Raw genomic sequence first — 20,392 nt, 5'->3', positions numbered from 1 at the left:
CTTATATTTCTTTCTCTCTCTCTCTCTCTCTCTCTCTCTCTCACACACACACGCATAGACACATACACACACACACACACACACGCATAGACACATACACACACACACACATAGACATACACACAAACACACTCACATCCACAAACACACATGCATAAACACACACAAACTCTCACACACACTCACACAAGCACAAACGCACACAAATACACATACACTTACAAACACACACACTAACAAAAACACACTCAGACACATACACACACATACACAAGGACACACTCTCATGCCCAAATACATGCACACAAGCATCTACAAACACACATTAACACACAAACACAAACTACTGATGATTGTCTGACTGCCTCTCTCTCTCCCTATCCCTCCTTCTCTCTGATTGTCTGGCTGTCTTTCTCTCCTCTTCCTTCACCCTATTTCTCCTCCTCTTCCTGACTAAATAAGATATAAAAAAAGTATAGTTGTTTAACCCCAGGTCAGCTCTCACTGAGTAGATATGATCAAAAGCATTCCAGTCAAAAGTACCTTTGTTTCTTTTTTTTCTTTTCGTCCTATACGAAGCAAACCCAGCACAAATGCACCATAACCCAGCACGTCCTCTTCCTAAAACAATAGAATGTGATTTAAGTCAGATGTGACTGCTATTTTTAGCAAATCGAGAGAGCAGGTAGGTGCTCCCTGCTTGGCAGCTGTTCTATTCACCTCCCCCCCTCTTATTGTTATCCTTTCTCTGTCTGCTTCTCTCCTCCTTTTCCTCTTTAAGGTATAAACACAAATCTGTTGGAGATGCCCAGCTCTACAACAGCTACACTACATTACTATCTCTCTCTCTCTCTCTCTCTCTCTCTCAGCTACAGTACCATACTAATCTCTCTCTCTTTCTCTCTCTTGGCTACAGTACATTACTAATCTTTTTCTCCTTTCCTTTCTAGTGTGTGTGTGCGCATATATATATATATATATATATAGATATATATATATATATATATATATATATATATATATATATATATATAAACACATACTCACACACATATATACACCTATATATTTATACTATATATATATACACACACACACTCACACATAGACCTACATATAAATTTATACTCATACGTACATACTCATGCATGCAGACATACATACACACACATGCATACACACACATATACATGCACACACATATACATATACATACACGCTCCCATATACACACACATACATGCACACACATATACATACACACATATACATACACGCCCATATACATATACACACCCATATACATATACACACACATATACATACACATACATATATACATAGACACATACATACACATATATACATACATACACACATACACATATATAACACACAGATATACATACACACATATATACATGCACACACACATATCTTGCAGTCCTCCACTAATCTCGGCCTCCCCCCTCCCCTCCAATCTATGTCTTAGACTAAATAAGAGATATAATAAAATAGGCTATCTGTTAGTAAATCTGGAATGAAACAGCATCATCTCCTACCTACATCTGTGGTTACTATAGCTTGTTGTCATAGCAACTGATGATGATGAGCAAAATCATCATCACCACCACTCCCTCCCTACCAATTCACAATATCAGTCCAAACTGATAAGAGGAGGTGGGAGAAAGTAGTGGTCCTGGTGGTGGTGGTGGTGGTGGTGGAGGTGATAGGGGCCCTGACTTTCTTTTCAATTTCTTACATGAACTCACCTTTTATGAATTGAATAACTATATGTATGATCCACACATACACACACATAAACACACACACACACACACATACTCACACATATTAACACACACATATGTGCATTTTTTATCATTTTTTACACAAAAATTTTATATATATGTTTGCGAGAGAGAGATATTGACAGATTACACACACTGTTATACTAACACATTCTTGCACAGATATTGACTGATCATCATATGTACATATACACACACACATACACACACAAAGTAGCTTGCTAACCAGCCACATGGTTCCAGGTTCAGTCCCAGTATATGGCACTTTGGTAAGTGTCTTCTACTATAGCCTCAGGCCGGCCAAAGCCTTGTGTGGATTTGGTAGATGGAAACTGAAAGAAGCCTGTCATATATATATATATATATATATATATTTGTATATGTTGTGTGTCTATGTTTGTCTCCCCACATTGCTTGACAAGTGATGTTGTCCCCGTAACTTAGCGCTTCAGCAAAAGAGTCCGATAGAATAAGTACTGGGCTTATAAAGAATAAGTCCTGGGGTCGATTTGTTCGACTAAAGGCGGTGCTCCAGCATGGCCGCAGTCAAAATGACTGAAACAAATATAAGAATAAAAGAATATATAGATATATATGCACACCACAAATACACATCCCTATAGACACTATATACAAACCTGCACCCAGTACTTGGGCAGTTGCATGGGTTTTCACTGGTCTAGGGACCCAATTGCAATCTATGTATGCTGTGGCTTGCCATCAATAAATACTTTGGGGCCCAGTACATTGACTTCCCTGGAGGCCTCATTAGTCTAGGGACCCAATTCTGATCTATGTATGTTTGTGCTTGCTGTCAATAAATGCTTTAGGGCTCAGTGCATTGATTTGCCCTAGGCCTACAGGGCTTCTGAGATGGCCCTGCCTACATTCACTTTATATATATACATAAACGCACACATACACACACACATTGGTTTCAAGTTTTGGCACAAGACCACCAAAACCAGGGAGGGGAATGTCAATTACATTCACCTGGTACTTATTTTATCAACCCCGAAAGGAGGAAAAGCAAAGTCGACCTTGGTGGAATTTGAACTCAGAACATAAAGACAGGCGACATGCCACTAAGCATCTTGCTTGGCATGCTAATGATTCTGCCAGCTCCTCACCCCCCCACACACACACACACACACACAAACACATAAACATACATGCTTCCAACATTTGCTACATACACATGTATACTCACAGCATTCATATATACACTCATGTAGCCATGGACACACATGCATCACTAAGGCACACACTACATTCATATTCACACATGCATTCACACACAAGCATTTAAACACATACATTCACCTCCATGCATTCAGACACTTGCAATCACGTGTTCACATCCACATGTTCACACATGCTCGATCCTCAAATACACACACACACAGCCCCACAAACACATGCATTTATGCATTCATGCACACTCACATTTACACACTCACTCGGTCCAAACACACTCAGTTTTACATCAATTATTATTGATTTGTTTTTTCAAACACAAAGCTGATATTTCTAGATTATCTATTATTTATTAGTGGATTGAGTATATCCCCCAGTGTATTACAGGTACTTGGCTTATCACAAATAGTGTTGACTATGGGCAGATCTGAAGTCAATGCTGTTTTGGTCATCACCAAAGACAATCATAGAACCTCTGTATCAATCATGGTCAAACTGCAACCCATGGGGCCCTCTGAATGGTGTGCCTAACAAAAGATCATCTTCAGTTCTTTTAGTAGAACGGTCCACCTGATAATAAACCAGGTCTCATGCAGCTTGCTTCTCAAAAATGGTTTCTCATACTTACACCATATTATTATAATCACTAGCATAGTTGGGAGGGTGGGCAGTCCACCCCAGATGGCACTTTTGGGTCTACTGTAAGGAATATGTAACTTTTGTGGGGTCTGGGGGCAGCGCACACTCCAGTTACGCTAGTGATTATAGTGAACTTATTGTATACAGGGCTCAGGTGCTCCACAAATCATCAGAAAAGGTAGCCAAAAGTGCACGAACAGGACATAAGAAGAGAACAACAAAGGAGTTGTAAAAATGAAAAAAAATAGGGTGGGGTGCATATGATGTACTGTTGGTGAATTTCAGGAAGCAGAGAAGTTTTGTTAAAAATAACAGCTAAATCTCCCTCAAATTTGTTAAAGATAGTGGCTAAATCTCCCTCAAATTTGTTCATACTGTCTTAAAAAAAGGTCATTGGAATAATATTTCTGGAAAAACAATGACAGAAAAGAAATACAAGATGATGTCTGGAATACTGTTGATTAAAGATTTGTGTGATTAAGATTTAACAGCAGCTACAAATCAATAAGAACGAAGCTTCTGAACAAATCTATAAAACAGAGTTTGATATTGCATTGAATTGATTTGTGATCCTTCACTGGACACTGGTGTTGTTATTGTATAGGCTGGGTCAGTCAGTAGTATGTAGGGAGTTGGTTGTTGTCGTCGTTGTTGCTACTGTTGTGTAGGCTTGGTCAGTCTAAGTTGACCAATGCTATATGGGGAGTTAATTGTTGTTATTGTATAGCCTTGGTCGAACTGACCAATATTATTTGCTGAGTTCACAACTTGTGAAGTAAACACAGCAATGTCACTCAGCACACTGCCCCATGAAGGTCACTGCTAGCTCTCACTGTGCACGCAACTGTATGTGCTGCCATCTGTTGGCATGCTACAGAACTAGTCAGAGAACTTTTTGATACATACACACAGACTTACATATTCTTTTCTACTCTAGGCACAAGGACCGAAATTTTGGGGGAGAGGGCCAGTCATTTGGATCGATCCAGTATGCAACTGGAACTTAATTTATCGGCCCTGAAAAGTTGATCTCGGCAGAATTTGAAATCAGAACATGAAGACAGACTAAATACCGCTAAGCATTTCGCCGCAGATATACATATACACATATAGATATATTATATACACACACAAACATATTTTTATTGATTGAAACTAACCTGTTTGTCATTTGTCTCTTTTAAAGGAACTATATAGTAATGGTAACCATGTTCTTTGCTGTCCAAGTTATCAACAATTTAGCATTAAATTTCCATATTTCAATGCCACTTCATATGATATTTCGATCTGTAAGTATCCTTCTGTTTTTTCTTTTTTTTTTCTTTTCTTGTCTCATCTTTACATGATTTAATTAAAAAAGGTCAGGTCAACACCCACAACATTTTACAGGATTTGTGAGATTAGCACTATAGTTTTTTTTTTTTTGTCATTTAGTCACATCCATGACCCCTTTTCCAAAGTCTCTGAGACTGGTTGGAAAGAAGGAGAAAGGTATCTTTAGACTAAGAGCCTGACTCAACTGGATGCCACTAGAGGTCCCTAAGGATTTAGCTCTAGGTGGTGATGCTAAATCATGCAGGAGATCGAAAGAGTTCTCTCTGTTCTTTACCAATTCAAAGTTTGATATCAATTCTGTTCTATATTCAAAGTTTGATATCAATTCTGTTCTATATTCAAAGTTTGATATCAATTCTGTTCTATATTCAAAGTTTGATATCAATTCTGTTCTATATTCAAAGTTTGATATCCCCACGAAGGCAGTAGCCTAGGTTTATCTCTTGATTCTCTATTCCATTTTATTTGGCATACTTATGTATGACTGGATGCCTCTCCTATTGACAAACACTCAATGGATTGTACTGGACGAATTTTATCATTCTATTGGTACAAGAAATGTTTGTCCAATGTGGAGGTGAGGGGGGGAGAGTCCCTTTAGTTTGTGTTTGGGAGGTGGGTGTGTGTGTGGGGGGTATTACCACTCTCTTAAATGTGTAGCCCATCATGTGGTTTTTCGGAGCCCACACCTTCTTTATTGGTAACTATTACACAGTTCAGTACCACCGACAGCTGCAGACTGATATGTGATAGGGGTGGTGGTGATGGTAGTATTACTAGTAACTATCACACAGTAATACCACCAGCTGCTGTAGGCTGTGGAGCCGTTAACAGACATCCAGTAGTAGTGGTGGTGGTGGTGGTGGTGGTGGTAGCAGCTATTATTCAGTGCTACTAACATCTGGGGTTTGCAGTTTTAATAGTTATAGTAGTAGTAGTAGTGATAGGGTTAACATGGTTGTAAGTTATAGCAGTTGCAACAGCTGCTGTTATTCGGTGCTCTGAGCATCTGTGGCCTGGAGTTATAATAGTGACAGTCATGGCAATAATTGTTTTTAATTAAGGTTCAAGGCCAGCGATTTCTCAAAGGAAGGAGTTAGTCAATTACATCGACCCCTACCACTTGAGTGGTATTTTATTTTATGAACCCCGTGGAGGAAGATTAAAGGGAAAGTTGACCTCGGTGGCAAGATTTGAACTCAGAATATAAAGGGCCTGAAGAAATACCAACTCTAATGATAGGGTTAACATAGTAGTAGTAATAGTAGTAATAATAGTAGCAACAGTAGTAATAGTAGTAGTAGTAGTAGTAGTAGTAGTAGTAGTAGTAGTAGTAGTAGTAGTAGTAGTAGTAGCAGCAGCAGCAGCAGCAGTAGTAGTTATATGGTAGTAGTAGCCATTCCGCAGCTAACACCCTACAAAAGGGGATTTTACACAACCTCTTGTCATTATTACCGATATGATATGAATTATGTCCATGGAAATATTTAGATGTCCTTAATAACAGCTGCAAAGAATGGGGGTTGAACCTGATTAGGGGATTAGGTGCAGAGGGAGGTGGGGCGGGGTTGATGTGAAGACCCAGTGAAAGGACTCGCATTCACTTACTCCTTTTTTCTAATTTTTTCTCTGCCACCTCTCACCCACACAAACTGACTCATAGCTGTGATACCCCAGGGTAAGTGGAGTGGCAGATTTGTTAAGCTGACTACAAACGTCTCCCTCCTTCCCACCCTCTCTCTCTTTCCCTGTATGTCTGTCTGTCTCTCTCTCTTTGTCCCTCTCACTCTTTCTCTGTGCCACACACACACACATGCACTAACTACTACATGCATATACTTACACAAGCATTTACATGTGTGTATAGTATTTACATACATCCGCATACAAATCAGCTGGTGCCCCTTCCAACAGCAGTCTGATATGACCCCATTCAAATGTGCATCTGCAACTATGTTGCACACAGTTATAAATGCTTACAAACATGGAAGGAATATGTATGTATGAAATGTATGTTGCTGATTGTAGCTGTGTGTATGTAGGTCTGTGTGTGTGTATATATATATATGTTTTGTGTGAAGATTGATGTGTGCATTTGTTGTATGTATAATATATACATCTTTGTGTGCATCTATTTATATCTGTAATAAACATGTCTGTAAATATATATATGTACGTGTGTGTGTGAGTGTATGTATGAAGTGTTGAGGCAATATTTTCACAGCCAACTACCATTCTTCTTCTTCTTCTTGCCACCCCACAAAGCCCAGGTGGGGCTCTCAATGGATGGCTCTACTGCTGTCCATACAGACATCTGAGATTGCATTGATTAGAAGGCCAACTGGTTGATTGGCATAAAATCACACCCAGACATTGATCAGGTGTCTTTGGGAAATTTCGAACCTGGGTTCTCATTCCTAAGGTATTTTTCGATGTTGTTGTTGTTGTTGTTATTATTTTTATTATTATTCAGGTCACTGCCTGGAATCGAACTCGGAATCTTGGAGTTAGTAGCCTGCACTCTTAACCACTATGTCATATGCCTACGGGTATAGATCTCAGTGGTAGTAGCAAATATTTGAACGGGCATATGGCGTAGTGGTTAAGAGAGCGGGCTACTAACCTCAAGATTCCGAGTTTGATTCCAGGCAGTGACTTGAATAGTAATAATAACAACATTGAAAAATACCTTAGGAATGAGAACCCAGGTTCAAAATTTCCCGAAAACACCTGATGAAGGCTGGAGGGTGTATCAGCCTTGTGAGTGGATTTGGTAGACGGGGACTGAAAGAAGCCTATCGCATATATATATATATATATATATATATAAATAAATATGTGTGTGTATGTTTGTGAGTCTGTGTTTGTCCCCCGACTGTCACTTGACAACCAATGCTGGTGTGTTTATGTCTCCATAACTTAGCGGTTCGGCAAAAGAGACCGATAGAGTAAGTACTACGCTTACAAATAAGTCCTGGGGTTGATTTGCTCAACTAAAGGTGGTGCTCCAGCATGGCTGCAGTCAAATGACTGAAGTAAGAGAATAGTGTCAGGCAGCAAGCTGATAGAATCCTTACAGTGCTGGGCAAAATACTTAGCAACATTTTATCCATTTTTATATTCTGAGTTCAAATTCCATTGGAGTCAGTTTTATCTTTTATCCCTTTGGGGTTCGATAAAAAAATAAGTACCAGTTAATTACTGGGGTTGATGTAATCGACATGCCCCCCCTTCCCACAATTACTGGCCATTATTAGTGGTTGTTGAACCCAAGGTGACTCCTGTGATCAAAGATGCTCCAACCATGACTGTCCCACTTTGCAGTAATACATAATATATCGAAGACTAAATTAGTATTAAAAGTGGTTGTTTAGTTGTTTCAAAACAGATAAACCTCTGTCGACTGACATATTTTTCTTGTTCTTCCAACAGGGTTCCTTGATGGCTAATTTAATTCTTTGTGTAATTCTTCTAAAGAAAAGGTAAGTCGATATATTTGTAACCAGTCTTGGCCTTCTGTCCTTGTATTGTCCACTCTTAAACCTCCTCCTCTTATCGGTCTTCAGCTCTCAGACTGTTTTAGACTGTACAGAAGAAGAGATTACTGGAGTATAGACCTACTTTCTTATGATATGGACTAACTCTTTTAGGATGGATGTCAATGTCTAAACTCTGTCTATCAAATATTTTATTTTGACACACACACACACACACTCGACTCTGTTGGTCAGGAATGACCATGGGTGCACCGAAGAGGTTCCCCTCTGGGGTACAAGTCTGGGTGGAAAGCCGCCTCACAACCAAGAGCCTACTCTCGGTAGTAACAGTCAAGATCCAGGAACCTGTCCACTTGATCAAGGGTGCATAATTAAATCAATCATGTATGAGGCAAAAGTTACAGCAACACTAGATGAAAACATAACCAAAAGAAGAGTTACAACGGGTTATGTGAAGGCAACTTCAAAAATCACTAGATATATATATATATAAAGAATAAAGTGTTTTGAATGGCACAACAATGCACTATAATAACAACAATGCACTATAATAACTTGTAATTTAATCATCCAGAGTCTGATATGATATTCCCTAAAGAAGGAATTTTATATTCCGAAATATCATATCAGACTCTGGATGATTAAATTACAACAGTTCTTATGGTCCATTGTTTATATTATGGTGCATTGTTGTGCCATTCAAAACACTTTATTCTTTACAAACAATAAACGATGCTTCAAGCGAATTACAATACTCTCACACACATATATATATATATATAATAGAGAAAAAGTCATGTATCGCCCCTACAGCAAGACAACTAGCTGTTCCTATTCCTCTGTCATACTTTTGCTTTTCAGCACCTGTCAAATTCTACCAAATGGTCCAACCCAGGCCAAGATGTTAAATGATGATTTGTCTCGTCTTGTGGTGGTCTGCCCTTGAGCATGTCCTGTGTATGTAAACCTCCTCCAGCACACTCTATAAGACCTGGGAGGGCCCACAACCCCCTGCTGCCATTAAGTAGATTACTAGAACTTTGGCTACCTTGACTAGACCTGGGATGAATACTGGAGTGGTTTCTCATCACCAGACAGGTGGGATTTGAATTCAGAATGTAGAGAACGGGAAGATATACTGTAAAGCGTTTCTACTGACATACCAACGATTCTGCTGCTTTCCCACCAACATAGCAACATGAAATGAGGTGTTTTGCTCAAGAACACAATGCACTGCCTGGTCTGAGAATTGAACCCACGGTCTAACGTTTGTAAATGCAACAATTTAACTATTAGGCCATGTACCTTCACGCATGCACAAATTGACTCACAAAGCTTTGGTTGGTTTGAGGCTATAGTGGAAGACACTTGTCCAAGGAACCATGCTGTGGGATTGAACCTGAAACCTTATCCTTGGGAAGCAAACTTCTTAACCACACAACCATTCATGTGCTATGGTACACAATAGATAGATCTAATGCAGTAATATTTAAGTATTTCTACTTCTGATGTAATAAAACGAGTAAAAATACAGTTATATTTATGGTCAGTGTTGTAATTAATTATTTAATACAGTAATGAGCATAGCTAATCAATCTAATTCGGTAATATTTCTTTATCTTTATTTCAGATATAAAATGAGTAAATATTTGGCAGTTTTTATGATCAGTGTTGGAATTGTATTTTGTACAATAGCGTCTTCAAAACATCTGGTAAGTTTCTCATCTTCACTCCTGTTACCTTCACTAATCCTCCTTCCTCGGACTCGACCAGCTTCCAAAAACATCTCTTTTTCTCTCATTGTTTGCTTAAGATAGTTGACATCCTCCACACTCAATGTTTTTTCTATGATCTGCCTTACATTTTCTTTTAATGAGGCTAAACTACAGTTAAATATGAACTGGGTTTTTTTTAATTTATTGCCTGAAGTGCTGTAGAGTGTATATATTGGAGGCGCATTGCTTAGTGTGTTAATCTCATGATCGTAAGATTGTGGTTTCTATTCCTGGACTGGGCAACGTGTTATGTTCTTGAGCAAGACACTTCGTTCTCATATTGCTCCAGTCCGCTCAGCTGGCAAAAAGGAGTAACCCTGCAATGGACTAGTGTCCCATCCAGGTGGGGAATATATATGCCATGGAAACCAGGAAACTGGACCTTATGAACCTGGCATGACTCAAGAAGGTAATTTTACCTTTACCTTTTTTTGTAGAATGTACATATGTACGTACATACATACATCATCCTTGCACATGTTCAGTCCACTACTGGACGAAGGCCTCAGTATGTTCTCTCTACTGACCATGGTCTGATGTTTTCCTCATTCAGGTTTGGGTGCCAAAGAATTTTACATGTTAGGGGACAGAATTAATAGCAGTTATTGTGAATCATGTGGCACTTACGAATTCAAAGACCCAGTTTTCAGTGGTGCAATGGGACTAATCTTATCAGATTAGATGGCTTTAATCAGTTGAGTGATGGGAATGCTGAAGAGATTATTTCAAAAGACAGTATGAGAGAAAGGACTGTAGCCCTGGGTAACCTGGTTATAGTATGGCCAACCAATAACTGTAGCATGGGTGCTCTACTGCTGGCATTGGGTGACCTGTAATTGTGTCATTTGAATATATCTCATCCTTTAAATTCATGCAAGTGAAGATGATATTCCACACCCACCTGGAAGATGATATTTCACACTCACCTTGTACACAATGTCCTATACTCATCAAGTAGATAGTGTTTCATACTTACCTGGTAGAGGATATTCATGCCTGCCTGCCGGAGGGTGTCCAACACTCACCAGGTAGATAGAGTCTCATAAGATAACTGGTACATGATGTCTCTTACATATTTGGTAGGTGACCTCTCATTGTCACCTGGTTGCTATGACAATAATGACCGGTCACTGATTTAGGTATTTTGGACATCACTGTCTCTTTTATTATTTTCAGAAACCTCAGGAGGACACAGAAGATGGTGACTCTACCTATGACTATTTCATGTGGCTCATTGGTAAGTCGACTCTTTTATATACTGACTCCAGTTGGTAGACTCTTCTTTTGTACATTTATCATGTGTAACTGTGTCTTGGGTTTGATCTCATAGCACAGCACCTTCCACTTGGGGTAACCAAGTGGAAGGTGCTGTGAGTGGAATTTAGTTGACAGAAACTGCCTTGTGAGTGGAATTTAGTTGACAGAAACTGTACTGAAGCTTGTCACACGTGAGTGTGTCTGTGCTCATATTTGAGTTTGTCTATGTATATGTATACGTATATATGTGTGTATGTGTGCATGTGTATGTGTATATATGTGTGTGTATATATATATATGTACATACACATGCACCTCCTTTTCTATCTCTCTCTCTCTCTGTATATATACGTCGGTATACACAAATCAGAAATGTTTATTTACAGTATCAGATAGTAATTTACAAATTTAACTTTGAAACCTCTTTTATTGCTTTGTTTTGATTCCTCTCTCTTCTACTCCCACCTATGCCCCACCTCCCTCGCCGCCCCAATCTCTTTCTGGCAAGCAAGGTTCTCCTGTACTTTGATATTCATTCCTCTCATCTTTCAACTACCCCCCCCCCGCCCCCAACCTCTGCTACTTCGACTGACGTATCAAAAGGAAAAAAATAAACTTGGAACTTGACACCGAGTTATGTCAGCTGTTCAATATGAATTTGCTTCAACAAGTCTTTTATTCTTGATGCCAGCCTGACTGAGACTGTCCCTGGCCCTATGATGCAAACACCTTGTTTTCAAGTGACCTAAATTAGGGCCTCACATCAAACTTTCATATTCATTTAGTGGCCTATGCCAGTACAGCATATCGGCCCATTTAAGAGTACTCTTCAATCATTGGGCAATAACCTGCGCTTGTGGAAACCTGTTGAGTCAAGTGAAATCATTGTCATGGCTGATGACAGTACCACCTAAATGGCACCCTTTCTGGTGGCATATAAAAAACACAGTTCGAGTGTGGTCATTGCCAATGCTGACTGACTGGCTCCCGTGCTAGTGGTACGTAAAAACACCATTCAAGCGTGGTCAGTGCCAGTACCATCTGTTTTTGTTCCTCCATCATACTTTAGCCTTTCACACCTCTACCGTACTTCCACTCAGTCAAGGGGGCTTGCAAATTCCATGATGACCTCACTAGTGCTGGTGCTACAAATAAAGCACTCTATACTGTCTGTAAAGGGGTTGGTGTTAAGAAGGACATCTAACCATAGAAACCATTGCCAAAGCAGACTTTGGAACTCAATGCAGGCCTCCAGTTCATCCTGTTGACGCATCCAACCCATGCCAGCATGGAACAGGGATGTTAAATGATGATGACGATGGTGACTCAATTATTTACTATTTATTCTCTAAATAGCCCATTTAAAGAACAAATTGATTACTGAAAATAATAATTCATTGCAGCTTCACCTCATTGTTGTTGATGCTGTTGTTGTGGTTGCTGTTGTTTTATGTTGCTTCTCTTGTTTTCTTTGTTGTTGTTTTTGATAATGATTCTGCTTCCAATTTTTGCTGCTGCTGAGGATACTCTCGTTTCTTATGATGTTGTTGTTGTTGTTAGTGTTACTACAATTACTGTTCTTCTTGTTACTATTGTTCCTGTTGTTATTGTTACTAGAGCTGTTGTTGTTACCGAAATGTCTGCACGTAATTAATGATTGTCTTCATTAACGAGGGAAATACCTGCAGCTATTCAATGTCTCTGTTGGAGTTAGTTTAATTCTGTTTTTATGTTCCATCAATAGAAGGAACAACTTCTGTTTGTGTACAATAGTTCAGTTTTTGTTTTCTCTGAGCAGTTCCTATCACTGAACTCTACCATTCTCCCACCCCCCACCCCAAATACCTGCCTAATTAACTAACTAGAGTCTATGTAGGTGTGTCTCTATTTTTAACACCAGGGAAACATAAATTTGAAAACAATTACTTCATCATCGACATCACCATCATGTATTGTTTGAAATGTGTTGGAGAATGCAGTACACAGCAGCATCAGAAAGTATTCCTGCACTACTCCTGGTCTATGATGTTGTTGAGCCATTGGTCAGCCCTGATTGACCAGTTGCATGATCAAAGGTGTTCCAGTCATGACCAACACATTTTTTTTTAATTAAACCTTAAACTACATTTGATGCCACAGAAAAATATACCCTATATAATCTGTAAAATGGTTGATGTCAGGAAGAGCATTGTAGGAATGAAGCCAAAAAGGGAAACATACAAACAAGATATGGTCCCCTGAAGGTAATAAACTTTGGGTAAGAACTCAAACTGTGATTGACCCTCCCAACCCATGCCAGCATTGAAAATGAATGTAAAATGATGATTATGATGTTATTCACTGAAGTCTCAAGACAGCATGGGGTGATACAAGAGAGCTTTACACTAACCAGGCCAGACTTGAATTTATACCTTTTCATTTTTTCAATTGGGCTTTTTAAATGTACATTATTCAAAATGTCCTTCTTTGTGGCACCTTTGGCAGGTGTCTTCTACTATAGCCTCAGGCCAACCAAAGCCTTGTGAATGGATTTGGTGGATGGAAACTGAAAGAAGCCTGTTTGTGTGTATGTGTGTCTCCTACCACAACTGGTGTTGGTGTGTTTACATCCCTGTAACTTAGTGGTTTGGCAGAGAGACTGATAGAATAATTACTAGGCTTAAAAAAGTACAGGGGTCAATGTATTCAATTAAAAATTCCTCTAGGTGGTGCCTCAATCTAATGACTGAATCAAGTAAAGAATAGAAGATGGTTTTAACTAGAACAGATATGAAGAACTTCATAAAAATATTTGGATCACTGGCAGAACAGGAGTTGACTTTCTCGAGAGTAACTGAGTGAATGATCTGTAGTCCTGTGTTCAAATCTTACTCTTGTTTAGTTGTTCAATCTTGTAAGGTTACCAAAATAATTACAAATTTTTTAAAAACCTGAAGCAACTACAACAACCCTTCCCCTCAAATGTCCAGCTCTGTTCTCTAAATGTGTATCTGTGTTATTTCTAACAAAAACTGTGCAAGAAGAAAAATTAAATCTGGAATTGCAAGAATTTCTCTAAACATTTTTGTCTTTCATTTTTTTTTTTCAGGAATTTTTATGTTGTTGTTTGCTCTATTTATGTCGGCAAGAATGGGAATCTTCCAAGAAGTTATTTATAAGAAGTTTGGTAAACATCCTTCAGAAGCATTATTCTTCAATGTAAGTTAATTTTAACTTTGATCTCAAACTTAGGTTTCCAAAGTGATTTTGCTTCTTAGAATCTTTTTTTACTGCAATTGTTTATCTATGTTTAGGTCCAGGCCTGGCTGTGTGGTAAACAAGTTTGCTTCCCAGTCATGTGGTTTAAAGTTCAGTCCCACAATGTGGCACTTTGCACAACTACTGTCTGCTTCAGTCCTGAGTCAACCAAAGCCTTATGAGTGAATTTGGAAGTTGGAAACTGAAAGAAGCCTGTCGTGAATCGATTACATCAACCCCAGTGTTTAACTGGTACTTATTTTATCGACCACGATGGAATTTGAACTTGGAACACAGCGATGGGCGAAATACCTCTAAGCATTTCGTCCAGCATTCTAATGATTCTGCCAGCGTGCCACCTAAATAATAATAATAATAATTCTTTCTACTAGAAGCACAAGGCCTCAAATCTAGTGGGAGAGGATAAGTCGATTACATTGACCCCAGTATTAAACTGGTACTTATTTTTATTGACCCCCAAAAGGATCAAAAGGCAAAGCCAACCTTGGCAGAATTTGAACTCAGAACGTCAGGACGGGTGAAATACCACTAAGCATTTCGCTCAGCGTGCTAATGATTCTGTCAGCTTGCTGCCTTAATAATAATAATAATTATAATGGCTTCAAATTTTGGCACAAGGCCTGGGATTTAAAAGATGGGATCAGTTGATTTAACTGACCATCAGTCCTTGACTTCTACTTTGTTTTATTGGTGCGAGAGGGATTAAAGTTGACCCCAGTATAAAATTCAATTTCCTTTAAAATCAACTTTGTCTTTCATCCCTCCTGGGTCAATGAACTAAAATACCTGTCATGTACCAGTACATGACAGGATTCAACTAAGTCCTTACCATTAAAACTGTTGGCCTTGTGCTTAAATTAGAATGGTATGAAGTGTGATATGGCTGTATGGTATGTAGTTTGCTTCCTAGCCACATGGTCCCGGGTTCAGTCCTACTGCACGGCACTTTGGTGATGGGCCAACCAAAGCATTGGGAGTGGATTTAGTAGATGGAAACTGAAAGAAGCCTGTCAATTGTATGTATGTGTTACTGTCTCTTTGATTTGGCATCGTGTAATGGTTGTATGCAAGTATTACTGTCACGAAAGCTGTGTCCTTTCTTTCCAATCTTCTGCAGAAGCATGTCTGGTCATGGAGAAACATTACCTTCCTTGGAAACAGGTAAGTGTTGGTGACAGGAAGAACATCCAGATGTAGCCACCTCAACAAATTTTGTCCGACCCATGCATGCATAGAAATGTGGATGTTAAAGAGATGATGATGAATATTCTTAAAACCTTGAAATCTCTAAGATTATATTTCAGGTATTTTCATTGCAGTGACCTGAATAAACAGGTTTTTATTTCATATAAAGTATCTCTTCACTATTAAATTTTGTGTCTTGTTTCTACTCCTGCTCTAGTAAACACAGTTTCAATTGTGCCTCACAGCTATTTCATACTAGAGACAATGGCTTTAATAAAACAAGCAGATGTCTACAAAATCTTTTTTTTTTCCTTCAACAATCCTGAGTTTTACACGACCAAGTCAGTCATATTAATCTTAATAGAAATTGAATTTACAGCTGTGATCGAGGGTGAGGAAGGCCATTCTCTGATGGTTTTTTCTTTCTCATTTCTCGTTTCAGCATGCTCTCCCACTGCCTGGGTTTCTACTGCTTGCTCCAGATATTTACAAACATGTAATCCTGTTTTCACAGTCTGGTAAGTGAAGTGTTTCAAAAACCTTTCAGTATTTGTTCGCTTAAGTTTGTACTTTATTGCCACGGTTACCATTAAGGTAGCGTGACCGGTTAGTGTGCCAGGGAAAATGTTGAGTAGCATTTTGTCTGTTACTTTCTGAGTTCAAATTCCACCGAGGTCAACTTTGTTTTCCATCTTTTAGGGTCGATAAAATTAGTACCAGTCGAGCATTGAGGGTGATGTAATCCACTTACTCCCCACCCCCCTTGAAATTGCTGGCCTTGTGCCAAAATTTGAAATCCTTAGTATTGTTAGGAAGTGAGCTGGTGGAATTGTCAGCACATTGGATAAAATGCTGGGTGGCATTTCATTTGTCTTTAGGTTCAAATGCTGCGAAGGCTTAAAAAGAAAAAAAAAAGTACGGAGTTGGTTCATTCAACTAAAAATTCTTCAAAGTGGTTTTCCAGCATGGCTGAAAAGATAAAAAGATGTCTGTGGAATACGCTACCACTATTACACATTAAGAAATCCACCACCCAATCTAGGAACACTACTGTGTGTCCATCCATTCCCCCATGTTTGACAATGTAAACTGGTGAGTTGAGTTACGTTCCTTTGTCAAACATTTTGTTGATGGCTGTTAAATCATTAGCTCCTGGGGTTAAGGTGAGTAAAACCCCTGAATGTGGATGCCCCAGTTTGGCCACAGTCCAATTACTGATAACCATAAAGAATGTAGAATAACTTTAAGACATCTTATGAAAATGAGGGAGCTTGACTGGCTAAAATCAACAGCTAAATCTTTCAAATTGTACCTTACTCGAAAAAGAATTATCTATTGGACAGTATAATGTTAGAAACACAAAAAGACAGGATGGCCATATCTGGAACGCTTCTGATAATAAATCTGTTAAATCATTGCTAATTTAAAAACAACAGACATTTGTAAATTCATGTTTTTTTTTGTTTTTTTTAAATATTTAATTTCTTCCTGAAAGGCATCAATTAGGCTCAGGTGCAGTGGGTGCGAGTGCAACCCCTAAGCATCGAAAACGCTTTGAGCCTCCTTAAACCAATGTCATTCCTAAACTTACCTTTTCTTTCTTCCTTTTCCCACAGATCAACTTGTTTCTGTTTTGAATTTTGGCATCCCCAAAATGTGGTTGTTTTTGCTGGGAAATGTTTTGACACAGTATCCTTTTCTTCAACTATCAAAGCCCAATCGTCATTCATTTGTTTGTTTCACATCTTTTTCCATGCTGGCATGGGTTGGAAGGAGACCCACCACATACAACCCTCCCTCACAAACATAGTCCTTTACCAAACTCTCTCTCTCTCACCCATATACTTAATCCCATCTAATCACAGTGATGTCTTGTGCATTAGTTAGTAACTTCATATGATACATTAGTTAGCAATTAACCTCAATGACATTTAATTAATATATTAGATTTGTAATTAACCAAAATTGATTTTCTTGTAATTAATCTCAATTACTGCCAGCATGGAAAGCAGACGTTAAATGATGATGATGAAGTGTATTACATTGATTACTAATTGACTTCAATGATTTGTGTTACATTAGATAATCTTAATTAGTTAAGATGAATCTCCTGCCTCTAATTAATAACAGCAGACTGACCTGAACGTCTTGCCCACTCAATACAAATATTTATATTAACAGGTTTCTAAGGACTAGATCTAAGTGAGCTGGATTATTCCAGTAATAGGGGTTTTACACAGTATGACCATGTAGATCATGTTAATCCATTGGATAAGGTTTCTGTAGAAGCACAGGTTGAAAACTATACAAAACAATGCCACAACATTTACCTCCTACTAATTATTATTAAAGGGCTGAGCTGGCAGAATTGGTAGCACGCCAGGCGAAATGCTTAGAAGTATTTTGCTCTTTATATTCTAAGTTCAAATTCCACCAAGGGTGACTTTGCTTTTCATCCTTTCTGGGTTGATAAATTAAGTACCAGTGAAGCACTGAGGGTCGACGTAATCAACTTATCTCCTCCCGCAATATTTCAGGCCCTGTGTCTTTAGTAGAAAGGATTATCATTATTATCATTATTATTTGTTAGCACACCAGGTGAAATGCTTAACGACATTTCATCTGTTTTCGTGTTCTGAGTTCAAATGCTGCCGGGGGTCTATAAATTAATTACCAGTTATGCACTGGGGTCAATGTTATCAACTGGTCCCTTCCCCCAAAATTTTAAGCCTTGTGCCTCTAGTAGAAAGGATTATTATTAAGGCCTAAGGCAAGGTAATGAGCTGTCTGAATTGTCAGTAGGCCAGACAAAATGCTGATGGCAGTGAGCTGGCAGAATCCGTATATTGGGCAAAATGCTCAACAGCATTTCTTCCAGCTTCTTTTTAAGAAATAAACAGATTCTAATTTCAAATTCTTCTGTGGGGGTCATTAAGTGCAAGTACTGGGAATTGATGCACTGAAATTTAAAACCTGTTATTACTGATATCAATACAGGGCAGATAAGAGCTTTTAGTCCTGTCAGAGTGACAAGATGAAATACATCCTGTCGATGCTGATAAAGTAGTGAAGGGCATCCAGCTATTAAAACTACATCAAAACAAAAAAAAATTGTTGGGTTAGAACAGATGTAGGGCCAAAACACATGTTGATACGGGGACAAACAAACAAAACAAACATGTAAAATAATGACAGGCTTTCAAATTTCTTTTCCATTTACAGTAATCCTGTTTTTTGTTTAAACCCCCACCATCTCTTTTTCCTTATCACTTTCCCCAGATATGTCTGCATACGTAGTGTGTTTATTCTCACCACAGAATGTACTTCTCTCACAGTGACTCTAGTTGTCACACTGAGGAAATTTGCAAGTCTGCTGTTCTCCATTTGGTACTTTCAGAACCCATTCACTACATTGCATTGGCTCGGTGCTACCTTGGTGTTTGGTGGTACTCTAATCTTCACAGAAGTCTTACAACAAATCATTGGCATGTTTAGACCCAAAAAGAAGATACAGTAATCCACACAAATTGTCCATCAAGAGCTATTGCCCTCGCTGCTGCTCAAACCTTCAAAGCAGCAACCCATTAATCCATTTAATTTCTTTACCTCAACCTTTAAATATTTATATATATATGAAAAAAAAAAAAAAAAGTTTGAATAAAGCATTTTATTGTTAAATAACTGGGGGGAAAAAAATTGAAGTTTTAAACTGTTATTTTTAAATTAATCAAAATATTAAATATGTTTATCTTTTACTTTTTTTACAAAAAGACAATGGCACTTATATATGTATGTATATATATATATACACACACACACACACACCACGGACTTGTTTCTGTCTCCCAAAAACAACTAATGGCTTCAGGAGACACTGGCCCACGGGGACCACACAGTCAGATTGAACCTGAAACCATGTCCTTTAGAAGCAAACTTCTTACCACACTGCAATGCTTGCCCCTATTCATCATCATTTAGCTATCTGCTTTCCAGGCTGGCATGGGTTAGACAGCTTGACTGGGACTGATAAGTCAAAGAGCTGTACCAGGCTCCTGTCTAATTTAGCTTAGTTTCTATGGCTGGATGCACTTCCTAACGCCAACCACTCCAAGTGTGTAGTAGGTGCCTTTTATGTGTTGCAGAAAAACAAATCTTCCCAAACTTCACAAAATACTGATTTACAACACTGACAGGTTGTTTACCAGCATGTATTCCAAGTGAACAGAAATACCCACTCAGTATAACTCCATTCAATAATGTATTTATTCTTAATACACTTTGGCAGATTTGAATGTGACCATCTTAACCCTGTAGTTTTTTTTGCTATTGTAGAATACCTCTGCCCTTTAGGTGACATGCGTCCACAACATGCATAAATATCTGGTGACAAAAAAAAAACCCCAACAGTGATCAGCTATTCCCATTCAAATCTCTCAAT

At 38.5% G+C, this 20,392-nt stretch overlaps 1 protein-coding gene across 1 annotated transcript in view; it reads left to right on the top strand.

The window, feature by feature from the left end:
* Positions 1-19,694, top strand: part of LOC106879243 (UDP-xylose and UDP-N-acetylglucosamine transporter) — a 29,384-nt gene extending 9,690 nt beyond the window's left edge. Inside the window, exons 2-9 of the mRNA XM_014928733.2 lie at positions 4,834-4,936; positions 8,415-8,464; positions 10,110-10,191; positions 11,431-11,491; positions 14,600-14,709; positions 16,397-16,472; positions 17,571-17,643; positions 19,234-19,694. Of these exons, the coding sequence (XP_014784219.2) occupies positions 4,834-4,936; positions 8,415-8,464; positions 10,110-10,191; positions 11,431-11,491; positions 14,600-14,709; positions 16,397-16,472; positions 17,571-17,643; positions 19,234-19,471 (793 nt within the window). The 3' untranslated portion in view covers positions 19,472-19,694. The remainder of the gene's footprint in view (positions 1-4,833; positions 4,937-8,414; positions 8,465-10,109; positions 10,192-11,430; positions 11,492-14,599; positions 14,710-16,396; positions 16,473-17,570; positions 17,644-19,233) is intronic.
* Positions 19,695-20,392: the final 698 nt, after the last annotated feature.

This window comes from Octopus bimaculoides, chromosome 15 (genome assembly GCF_001194135.2).
Source record: "Octopus bimaculoides isolate UCB-OBI-ISO-001 chromosome 15, ASM119413v2, whole genome shotgun sequence".
Taxonomy (NCBI): domain Eukaryota; kingdom Metazoa; phylum Mollusca; class Cephalopoda; order Octopoda; family Octopodidae; genus Octopus; species Octopus bimaculoides.
The sequence above is the reverse complement of the archived record's forward strand: the minus strand, read 5'-3'. Positions and strand labels throughout refer to the sequence as shown.